General features: G+C 38.5%; 2 protein-coding genes across 9 annotated transcripts in view; one reads left to right on the top strand and one right to left on the bottom strand.

Moving 5' to 3' along the window:
* Positions 1-1,411: 1,411 nt before the first annotated feature.
* Positions 1,412-4,404, bottom strand: glula (glutamate-ammonia ligase (glutamine synthase) a). Its single transcript, XM_020921461.2, has 7 exons — positions 4,253-4,404; positions 3,463-3,650; positions 3,227-3,388; positions 2,926-3,072; positions 2,726-2,853; positions 2,451-2,650; positions 1,412-2,380 (listed from the first exon to the last, which is right to left on the bottom strand). The coding sequence occupies exons 2-7, from the start codon at positions 3,626-3,628 to the stop codon at positions 2,068-2,070; spliced, it is 1,116 nt and encodes a 371-aa protein (XP_020777120.1). The 5' UTR covers positions 3,629-3,650; positions 4,253-4,404; the 3' UTR covers positions 1,412-2,067.
* A 6,180-nt stretch (positions 4,405-10,584) lies between these two features.
* Positions 10,585-12,312, top strand: part of pbx1a (pre-B-cell leukemia homeobox 1a) — a 95,187-nt gene continuing 93,459 nt past the window's right edge. For 6 of the 8 annotated variants that reach the window (XM_055151945.1, XM_055151944.1, XM_020921872.2 and 3 more), the window contains exon 1: positions 11,885-12,154. The gene's annotated coding sequence lies outside the window, so the exon portion shown is untranslated. Of the gene's footprint in view, positions 10,862-11,884; positions 12,155-12,312 lie in introns of those variants that run through there. The other 2 variants (XM_055151947.1, XM_055151946.1) reach the window with 1 other exon arrangement.

Raw genomic sequence — 12,312 nt, 5'->3', positions numbered from 1 at the left:
GTCGTCATGGCAACAGAGCCAGCATCCCTTGCTCCATCCTTTGTCCAGTCTCTCCCCGTCGCTGTGTGCGCTTCCCAGGCAGGAGGAAGGTAGCCGAGATTCTGCATGTAAATGAAAGAGGCGTTAATTGAGCTTTCCATCAAGGCGTGTAAGGAATAGGGTTGTATTGTGGGTGAATACGTCATTAGGAGGTTTTTCACTGCTTGAAGAAAGTGAAAAATCAACACACCTTGCAGAGACTGATGGGAGCAAAACAAGCTTGTCAAAAACACTGGAACACTTCACTGCAGCAAATGCTTTGAAAAAGGGCTAGCTAGGACATTTAATCATGTTTGACTTGTGATATTGTGGTAGAGTATGAGATTTGAAGCTGGGAAACAGTCCTACATAGGCCTATGGGAGGAGTTCTTGTTACTGTGTACTTGGGAGATTGTAATCTTTCCTGCCTAGACTGTTTGTGGTGACCATTCTGTTCCCAGTAAACATTGGCGATTGTGCTAATGTTCGGAAATGGGTTACTGCAATACACACAGTTTAGAAACTTTGGTAAAGTTTAAAGTCTGATGAGGACATATATGTTGAAAATATAACTTAAATCATATAATACATGACTATAGCTCTGTTAGTGTCGTGGGAATAGAAATAAGTGACCCACTTTGTTAAATTTTTTTCCATGTTAAGCCTCTGAATGTTCAAAACAAGCCCATAAAGGGTGAGCCAGTTAAAATTCAGGAGGAAATCTGCAATAACAAACTCATGTGCCTGGCTCAAGCCCACTCAACTTCCTCTGAAACAAGACTAAACTTGCCTTTTAGCAGTTTGATTGGCCACACTGAAGAAAAGTTATCCAATCAGAAACTCCAACTCAGGCTCTGTTGTGGAGCTAGTTAGAAAGTAGGCGAAAGGTCCCAATGTAAACTCATTGCCCTTCCCCCGGTCAGGAAAACACAAATGCTGACTGTTTTGCTCACATGAAATGAGAAAATTAGATGTTGTATCTCTGAAATTTTCCAGAAATCAGCTATGCAAAAAGTTCTAAATATAAATGATGTGTCAAAATTTCCAAACAGGTTTCCAGGTTAGACATCATTTCACACATTTGCCTGGGGCTTTACCTAGAATCATAAAACCACCATGGCAAGAGTAAACCACTTTCTGGAACAAAAGCAGCTGCTGAATCGAAGCCTAGAAAGTATAGCCAGTATATAGGTTCTTTTAACAGGGCAACGCTTTATATACTTAAACTGTTCCATATGAGAATGTTTCTTTGGTGTAGTCTGTAATTGTCTGAGTTTTAAGGAAAAACATGATATGCTGAAACTTGTAAGACTTTATAAGGTGTTAGTTGTAACTGATTCAGCCTGTTGGATTCAGACAGTTCTGAACAAGTCAAGAGTCAAAAAGGCAGAGGTTTGTGATAAAATAAAAGTTTTAAATGTCATAGAAAACACCATTCAGTAAAATGAAGCCTTTTACCAAACTGGGTGCATTACAATATCAGTTAACAAAAGGATAAAACTCCTTGAGGAACTCTACAAATGGCATTATGGACAGATTCAACACATTTGGAACAACATTGGGTACGGACTATAGACTGTATACATTAAGTACCATACATCAGTTTGACCCAGCGTGCCAAAATCTGAAGACAGACAGCCATTTAAAAATAGACACTTCATAAAAATTAGTAACATTGAAGACTGGATCATTCCAAGGCAGGTCAACATACAGTTTAACAGTACAAGAACTAATCATTTATTTTGTTACACGTGCTGTCCAGCCATAGCAGCTCTACTTCAGTGTCCATGTGCTTTTTAGTTCATTTTAGTCAACAAAAAGGAAAAGAACACAGGCTAAAAACTGTTACAAAAGTCAATCCCATCAGAAGATGAAGGGAAAGACATACCCTGCCATTACCAGCTCACAGCTAACAAGGATGTGAATACCTTGACACTTTAAGTTGACCAGCCAACTTTAGCCATTAAAATGCAGGTTAAGAGAATCTCAGTGGGAGACATACAGTACTATTTATTTTTTTAAGAGGGCAGTAGGAGTCAGTCCATGAGTTTAGTAATCCGTGGGCTCGTCCCCTTCCTCCGCCAGCAAACATGTGCGGATCAGGGCCTCTGTCACGCCATAGGGGTCGCAGTTGGCGGAGGGACGGCGGTCTTCGAAGTAGCCCTTCTTCTCCTGACCTACACTGCGGGGGATGCGGATGCTAGCACCACGGTTGGCCACTCCGGCAGAGAATTCATGGATGTTGGAGGTTTCGTGGTGGCCAGTGAGGCGGCGAGCATTGTCAAGCCCGCCTTTAGGGTCATAGGCACGAATGTGGTAGCTGTGCCTCTTGCCCAGTCGCTCAATGGACTCCTCGATGGCTCTACAAAATAAAAACTTGTTAAAAATCAGAATGACCAGAGATTCTGTTTGAGCACAGGGGTAAAACTCACCTGAGTCCACCTTCATCCCTCATCTCCTTTGTGCTGAAGTTGGTATGGCAGCCAGCACCGTTCCAGTTTCCAGGGATGGGCTTGGGGTCAAATGAGGCAACGACCCCAAAGTCTTCACATACACGGTGCAGAATGAAGCGGGCAACCCAGAGATGATCACCCATGTTAATGCCCTCACAAGGCCCCACCTGGAACTCCCACTGAACAGATAAAAACACCATCAGATTCACTGAATACACACGTTATTTAAACTCTAAATCTGAAGTTGAGGTTACCTGAGCAGGCATCACTTCCGCATTAGTGCCACAGATCTGCACGCCTGCATAGAGGCATGCCCTGTAGTGGGCTTCCACAATGTCACGCCCGTAGGCCTTGTCTGCACCCACTCCACAGTAGTATGGACCTATGAACACACCAGTTAGTTAAACTCCACAATTTATGCAATGATTACAGCTGCAAATGTATCACTGCTCACCTTGTGGTCCGGGAAATCCGTTAGATGGCCATCCAAATGGGTGTCCGTCAGTCCCCAAAATTGTGTACTCCTGCTCCATGCCAAACCAAGGGTGCTGGTCTGATACCATGTCCATGATCTTTTTACATGTAATCCTCAGGTTTGTTTCTACAAGGCAAACAGGCCGATTACAGTTCCGGCTGTTGGTACATTAGTCATATAAACCACACCCTGATGTAATCTTGAACGTTGCCAAACCGAAATTAGCATGGCCTACTTTTGCCATTTGATTAGAATTGTGGAGGAAGTTGGAGAGGGTTACCTGCAGGTTTGCGGTTGTATTTGAGCACTTCACACAGGACCAGTTTGTTTGGGTCTTTGCGGAAAGGGTCACGGAACATGGCAGCAGGGATCAGATACATGTCACTATTGGAACCTTCTGCTTGATATGTACTGGAGCCATCAAAATTCCACTCTGGCAGATCTAAAAAAATGCACAGAATTATTACATGGTGTTTTTGCAAGAATAAATCGTTTTGCTGATAACAGACTACGAACCTTCAAGGCTTTTGGGCTCAGAGTCTAGTGTCCTGGTTTTGCAGCGCAGCCCCTCACCAGTGCCATCTATCCAGATGTACATAGCCTGCACCTTATCCCCCTGGGGCAGCTCCATATACTGCTGCTTCACAGCTTTGCTCAGATGGGAACTGGAGGACGTGGCCATCTTCACCGCTACTATAACACACCTGGGGAGAAGAGACATGCGGTAGGTGAGAACGAGAGACCACGCTACGCACTGAACACATGTTGCGTAACCGGAGTTTGGGGGGCTGGGCTCACCATCCCCATTGTTTGTTTTCCAGAAGGTAAATGGGAGAAAAACGCACAGAGGACGTACAGAACGAGCGATAATTAGCCATTCACAAGCTTAAAAAGACACGGCAACTTTTTTCTGCGCATGTGCATTTGCTTGTTTACAAAAATCGTATAAAACATCCAACTGAAAAAACATGCAGGCTTATGAACTTGGGAACACGCTGTACTGTAACTAGTTACTAATGCGTTTGTAGTCATGGTGACTGTGGTTAACGAGTGTGTGAAGAAACATTACATCATGGAGTCTTCACTGTAAAACGTGAAAAGCGTCAATAAAAACATTATATCCTATAAAGCATAAAGGAAAAGCGTACCGATGCATAAGCCATCACAACAGATAAGAGAAATTTAGTGTCCATCCATTGGCTACATAATCACAATGCAAAGTACATAACATGATTAAAATAAAGGTAGACTACCACAAACAATAACAGATCACATAAGGAAAAAAAAAAAAGGAAAGCCTGATTACCTGGATGGACGAGAAAATAGAAATAAAAACTAGAGGACTGGCAGGTCCAATGTCTTGTGTTGTGATGTCTCACTAGTGCCTCTACCATTCTCCAGTGAGACGCTGGTCAAACTGCCACATTTATAAGACAAGGACCTGGCACTGTGAGTCTGTAATTGGTTCACACAGAACTGACAGAAAGGAAAACGCGCCCACTTATTGGACAATATGACCAAACCCCGCCCATTACAGGCCACATCCTCGTGCATGACCCTGTGTTAGTAAGTATTCATATGATTACATGAAGCGAGGAACTACAACGAACTACGGCGCAAAGGCGGCCACGAGGGTTTGTATAAAAAAATGTTTAAATTTTGGTGAAGCAGTGTGGGACAAAATGTTCCAGAATATCATTAGAAATACTTTAAGAGCCAACGCGCCACCTTGTGGTTTGCTTGAAGACCCCATACTGCACTGGTTATAGTGGGAACCATTATGTAATTCACCAAGTAAAGTTGGTACAATCCGGTTTTCCACTGGTTATGCACGTGTGCACACGACCACCGTGTTAGTGCTGGGAAGAATTATAACAAATAACTTTTCAGAGGTGTCGATATTATTTTTTTTTTCTAATGATAGCAAAGTGAAAAGATGCACGCTGCTCATTCATTCATAGAATTTTCCCACTTGGGCTTTTGATTCTTCCACTGACCTGTGATAATGAGCTCATGGTGGATGCTCTCAGTGCAGACCTCACTGTATGTAAATCACTGGATTTCCAAAATACAAACCACATTTATCCACTTCCTTTTTTCTTTAACCACCATATGTACAGAAAGTGATTGAATCATCCTCTGTTGCACTCAAGGAAACAAATGCATTCATGTGATCAGAGGTGATCCCTACAGAGTGTTGCTCTCACAGCAGCAGACTGGCCTGTAGCGGGGCAACAAGTTTATTCAATGATAAGAAAAGCATGCATCAGATATTCATATTTGTTTTTTTAGTTCTCATGAATCGTAAAATGAAACATTGACTAGAGGTCGGTCAGTGATCAGTCAGTGTGTACATTACTGACCCAAATTCAAAACCTAATAATTACATATGTTTACATTAGAGGAAAATAGGATATTTGCATTTGTGTATTGTCTTGCATGCATCCATGCAAAGGCATACGACCTAAATTATAAACTATATAACACTCATGAAAAACACTCTAATTTCTGCACATAGTTTGTATTGTTCTCCACTGACTATTGTTTTCTATTGTTCCAGCTCCGGACCACTGTAAAGTACGTCACGAACAGAGACACATCTGCTTGTGCCTCAACTGGGGGTCTACTTGCAAGCTCCAGGCCGAAATACCACCTCCACCATCTGGGACAGGACAGTGACTGGACTAAACTTTGATATGAAGAAATAATGCAGGAATGTTCTTTGAGTTTGTACCAGTTTTGGAGAAAAGACTCAGAACACTACAGATAGCCACAAATGTTCAACATATGAGGGTCCAGCCCACAAAAGAGATGACCTAAATACAAACAGCTGAGGTCTGCACTGTATGGTGAGATTCAGTTTAATTTAAACCGTGCACTATCAGAAACAACTCTCAAATACACTGTAGCCCTGAATATGTCTAATATATTCAGCTCAATTGACCTTTAACCCACGCAACAATTACACAGTATTATGTGAATCATCATGAACTTGTTTTTAAAGATACATTCATTTTCACAGATGTATGGGACAACAGCGCCACCTCATGGAAAAGTCAAACAGTGAGTACATAACATGCACAATACTGTGAAATTATACATTTTCCTTTTGAAAACAGTATTTCTATATTAGGACTCAAAACTGGGTAATTTAATGAATAAGTATGTTTTCGATGTTTAACTTTTTATGACTAAAATATTTGTAGCAAAAGTGCACTACTATTAATAAATATATTGATTAAGAATGATAATCACATAATGCACAATATAATACACTGGAGCTGTTCTTTGAAAGTGGAAGCCTGATAAAATGAATAGATAGCATTGATATTTTGCAGCTGATGTCATCAATATTCCCTGGGGGTGTGAAGCTAACTGAAAGTATTGCTCTGTTAGACACTTTGTTACTCAAGTTGGACTTAATTTGAGCTTTATTTTAACACAATCTGCCCTGAAAGAGTTGGAACTACAACAGGTTAGCTGTTTTATGTACTTAAAAAGTCTTTCACTCATAAAATTACAGTCACAAGCATTAGCCTTAGTCAACTGTTTCTCTCACCCTTTTTTGTTGAAAATTTTAATCCAGAAAATTTGTTATTTAAATCCATTTGGTATTTTTTCTGTCTTTTTTATCTGTGTTTGCTAAGGTGTGAATTGTGTCACCCTGGCAACTGCTGAACATTCTGCCTATAGAGTTACATCCAGAACAGCCCCATACATAAATTGCACCCTACAATATGTGTACTTTATAGTTTTTAAGTATTATTATTTGTATTCATTTTACTAACTAATTTCTCATCTTATTTTATTTATTTTATTGATTTCATTTTTTTTTCTATTAATTTTTCTATATTTTTTTTCTGTCTAATTATTTGTTGGACCAAAACAGTGTAAATTTGCTCCCAAATAAACTTAAGAAATTCACTACATGGAATTTTTCATCATTAGAAGAAGAACAGAGGCTCTCTCTTTCTCAAAATTTCACTAGACATATTTGCTAAATTCTTAACATATTTGTGTTGATTTTTATAGATTTTATTGACATTGTGGTTGACCGCAGTTTGCCCCTTTTTAATACCATGTCTGATTTAGGCCTATAGATTCAAGTAGTTATTAATCTTTATCAAGGACACAGAAAGCATATGTGGTAAGTAGTTAAGAAATACATAACTTAGATACATATTGTAGTACAAATAAACCATTAATTTTAGCATATAATTCTAACAAAACAACCACCATGCTCATTCATAAACATAGTTCTTGATATGAATTAGAAACCTAATATTGTTTTCTTACACAAACATAATTTATCCTTAGAAAATGTGGCACTTGTTCCACTGAGCTTTTTATGTTTAGTCTATGAGAAAAATTTATGTGAAATTTAGTTCCAGAACAGGGGGGGTGGGCGGTCACTGCTGATCTCCATTACAGTACGGCAATTGTATTTAAGCTCAATATCACAAGGTATTTTGGCCAGTATTGTAAGTAAATCATCTTATTACACAAATGTAGCTATTCAAAATGGGATATTGCCTGAACTGATAGCCGATCCATCAAAATGTTCATATATCTGATACCAGTGTCAACGGTGCATCCCTAATTTCACAGTACAGTCACATTGGCCAACTGAGAGTGTGACTGTGAACTATTGATTCACCCACGAAAAAAAGCTTTAGATGTGGACCATATTATCTGGTCTTCTTCAGCGTTGTATTAACCTTATCACCGGTTGATAAAGAGTTGGTTGTTTACACTGCTCTATCACTGATTATGTGTTAGACAGTCATATAGCTTTATGTTTATAGAAGAAATACCCTTTATGTTATCTTGAAAAGGAGCATTGAATTCAGCATTATCTAAGTTTAGAGAACAGACCGAGGCAAATGGGCAATCAATCATAGTAACTGATAGGGTGTAACATTTTAACAGGCTAATCAAATCTCCCAATGACATATAATTGTAGTTTCAGTTAACATCCAGCAGAGAGCAGTATATACTTGTGGTCAAATTAAAGTGTGAAATGCAAACTCTGAAAACCATAAGATCTTTTTGTCAAATTTTTGGAATTTTCATAAGGCCAGATGTTACTACTACTTATGAAACATGAATAATCACTTCTAAACAAGTAAAGGTAAATTAATTGCATCTTCTTTATGTTTCTACATTTAGTGACCCACTGTTTGGAGAAAGACAAAAATGATAGTAATTCAGTGTATTTATTATTAATGATAAATGTGAGTTTCAGATAATATAATGCCATTTGAATTTGAATATAGTTCTTATTACATAACTAAAACAAAAAGCAAGGCTAAATAATTAGCTATATTGAAAATGCCTTAAAATGTTTTATGTTATGTTAAGTTATGTTATGTTATGTATGTTATGTTATGGCTCAGTGACTTCAGAATATTTGGTCAAATGCCAATGGATTAGATTCACAGTTTTGAAAACTAAGCTTAGTTTGAGTTGGTATGGGTTTATTTTTGTACATCACGTTTCGGGTGTTCTACATGTATCTCTAATGGTGGAATGTTCAGGAGTTACCAAGGAGACACATGGTACACTTTAGCAAACACAGCTTGATAATTTTTAAAGTTCATGTGATCACAACATTCTAAGTTTAATACTGAGCTGGAGGACTGGTCTGTTTAACTGTCCACAAACTGACACAAAGCATGTTCTCTATCAGCATATATGAAAAAAGGTTAGATTATATTTTCCTCCAGTAGTTTCAGAAAGTGGTTCCATTATTCAACCCCAAAGATGTGACTGGTGTCAGCTGAAAGGATTTAAAGCCATTAGTTTAATATGGCAAGTTTGTGGAGCCAGTCCAAGTTCAACATTTGTGGATCATATGTTTAATATTTCCTCTGTTTTCAAAAACTGTGGATCTCCCATAGAGTTATATAAGACTTTGTCCTCCTTCTGAAATTATGACCAAATTATCACCAAATTGTAAAACCTGACAGCGACCTATTGCAATACATTTGGGTACCACAGTGAGATCAGTTGCAACCCACTGCTCTAAACTACGTACAGTACATTACTCCATGAAATACAGCCAAAAATGAACCCACTGAAGTATGAATACATGTTTGCAGGTCAGGTTCAATGTGCTCATGAAGTTAAAATCAAATAATTATTCTATATTATTGTATGCAAATATATAAGTAGACTATATAAGTCTGACTATTGTCCACCTCTGATTTTTCTCTTTTTAATCATTTCAAAAACAAATCTCCCCCACATTTTACATGTTCACCCTGTCAACCTTTAACACTGAGGCCCTAACCCCTGCCTTCCCTCTGCTGTTGTATATCACTTGAACCAGTGCGTAAACCACACAACCACACTTGCCCTTAAAAATTAACAAGGCGCTCAACATACTTGTGGCCATTTGAATGAACAGCGTGCCCTGTGTGAGCTATAAATCAGGCTCAGAGCAGGCCTATGGGATTCTGCCCCTTAAAAGACCCTAATACGAAACATCAATAACCAAAAGACTTGGCATAACAATTATTGGCACCGCTGCAGGAACGTTATTGATTAGACATACAATATCAGATGAACTGGTTTCTGTGAGTGAATACATTTTGTTTTAAAATTAAATAACTAAAACAGATTTTTCTCTGCTACATGCAAAATTGGGTACAGGACCTTTTAAGTCACAGTATTTATTTTTGCATTATTATGTTTTGTAGGAGCAGATACACAGAGGAGAAACAAGTTTATTTATTCATTTATTTAATGGAGACACATATGTATATTAAACATGTAACACACTTGGTTATACTACAGCTAAGTCTAATTTACAATGTCTGCCCCAAGAGCAGCCTTAACAAAACAAAACAGTTCATAAAAATGCCAGTATACAAAGGCAAAGCATGCATTTATTCATTATTAGTTTTGTCCTGAAGTATAAATGTGATGTGTAGAATGTTGGCGGGGTTCAGAGGAGCTGATGGTGCAAATTAGCAGCTTCACCTCTGTCCCAGTCTGTCCCAGGGCAGCTGTGACTACAACAAAACTGAGTCTGGAAAAAAAAATATATATATATGAGACTAATGAATTATTATTATTTATCCACAAAATAATTATTACATTTTTGTTCACATAAAGTTATATGTTTTGGTATGTCAGTTGAAATACACCTTTGCACCTTTGTATTATACTTTACATCAAAACTTTGCAGCGTTTGAGCCTCTAAACTGAATTTTATTGTTTTCTATGACAAGGACAGTAAATATTAGAATTTTCAGTTTTGAATCTTAAATCTTGAGAAGAATTCAAGTCTGAGGCCAAGTTCAGATATGGACTAAACTTTGACTAAACTAGAATAGAAGCAAAAAACAAATCCAGGACTATACTGAGCTCAAACCAGGACCAAACCAGGACATGTGTGACCCCAAACACAGATTCAGGTCTGGCTTTGGTGTTACCTGGAATTATATATGTTATCTTTCTAGGTCAAATGCAGAGGACACATTTCTCTATGGGAACAATAAATATGAGTCAGTATTCCTTAGTTGGAGTGGAGTCGTCTTTGGTCCACTGCAGCCTAACCCCATGACTTAAGCATGAGTCCTGGGTATGGGGAGTCCCTGTGCACGCTTGGCTGCCAGGGGAGTGGAGAGGATGAGGAGGGAGAGGATGAAGGCAGCGCCGGGTTATATTTAATCCAGCCGCGCTCCTCTTTGGGATAATAACTTTTTTGCTCCATTCCAGGACTTGTCTGTCATCTTGACACGGCAATATCTCCCAACTCCACTGTTTCATAGTCAGTTTCATTTATTTCCAAATACCATTTCACACCCTGCTGGCTTTAACTAGGTATTATACAGCGAGAGGGGAGCGCGCGGGAGATTGAATCGTGACAGAGACAACAGCGGTTCTGCCTGAAAAATAAGTGAATATTGTAAGTGGCAGACTATATGAAATGATTTTTTGGCTCCATTTTCTTGGCATGAATTTGTGTGTTTGTCATTGTGGTGTGCTCAAACTCATGCGGGATGTCTACGCGTGATGAAATTTGCCACGTTGATTTTGTTTTCCGCCTTTTAAATTCACTTGAGAGTAAAGAACCGGAAATGGCACATGCAGTGGTAGCAAAGAGGGATGTGTATCTGTTGGAAACTATATCATTTGAATCTGTGTTACAAAAACATATTACCATATATAAAATAATACAGGTTAACGTACTTGATATCACATTTTAAGCAGACATAGTGGTGTATGCAAGTAGCACCCTCTTTAAAATATCAAAATATTTAGAAGTTACAGCACTCTTGGCAATGCTACAAGTTGTTTCAATTTTGGAAAGGTGTAAGTAAAGAAATGGGTAAAAAAAACTCCATCACTCGCAAATGGTATAAGGACGATTATGGAGAGACTTACAAATATTATAAGCAAGCAAAATGAGATGATTATTGCGAAAAGGTTGCAACAAGCAATATGTGAGGATTGCTGGTTTATTTGAACGACAACTGACCATTTGTTCTGTATACTTTATTTTGTTATATTTTACTATAATATGAAACAGTAAAATATAAGATTACAGTACTCGGAAGTAAAATAAGGAACAGTATACTGTAAGGTCTTACACTTGCCTGGCATATCTAGATTTATATCTGTCTAGTCCCGACACCCTCTGTTATGTCTCGAGCATGTGAAACGAAGGAGCTCATTGGTCGTCTATCATTTACAAACAAAATGACATTTATCTCACCTCAGATTAACTCAGTTTAATGCTTCGCTTCCCGATTCTGCAGTAATATGCTCTATTTTGTGATTTTTTTCCCTTGTAAGCAGGCAAATTTGTTTTGACATGGGCGATTCAGGCGTGTTCCTGATTGGCTAATCCACCTGTCAATCACACCCATTTGAAAAGTGGGTAGATTCACCAGTGACTAGACTCAAATCTTCATACAGTATTGAAGAATGTGTGAGTGTATTCTGGATCTCAGGCACGTCTTACACTACTGTTGATTTGGCTTGAAATATTTAATGAGCATTTGGCCTAAATGAGTAGTTAATTTCAGCCCTATTACTGAAAGTATTTAAGGTGTTAAACTGTTTTCTCAGCCTTTTTCTCTTTGATTCAGAGTCACGGCTGCATTGCAACAACAAAAGCCATTGTTCTCTTTATAGTTTGTCAATGGACTGGTGACTCATGAAACACATGACTAAGAAAACTCCCACTACCAGTGATGTAAGTAAAAATTGTTCATCTCAAACATCACATTTGCTTTGTAATTTCTATTGTAACAACAAAACTTCAGCAAAAATTCCAAGTGGTTGGTTGTACACTGCTCAGCTTACTGCCATTGTGTCCTTGAACAAGACACTTAATTTGCCTTTATGAATGTT

The sequence above is a fragment of the Boleophthalmus pectinirostris genome, unplaced genomic scaffold (assembly GCF_026225935.1).
Source record: "Boleophthalmus pectinirostris isolate CB_2022bp ecotype Guang Dong unplaced genomic scaffold, ASM2622593v1 HiC_scaffold_16, whole genome shotgun sequence".
In the NCBI taxonomy this organism is placed as follows: domain Eukaryota; kingdom Metazoa; phylum Chordata; class Actinopteri; order Gobiiformes; family Gobiidae; genus Boleophthalmus; species Boleophthalmus pectinirostris.
The sequence above is the reverse complement of the archived record's forward strand: the minus strand, read 5'-3'. Positions and strand labels throughout refer to the sequence as shown.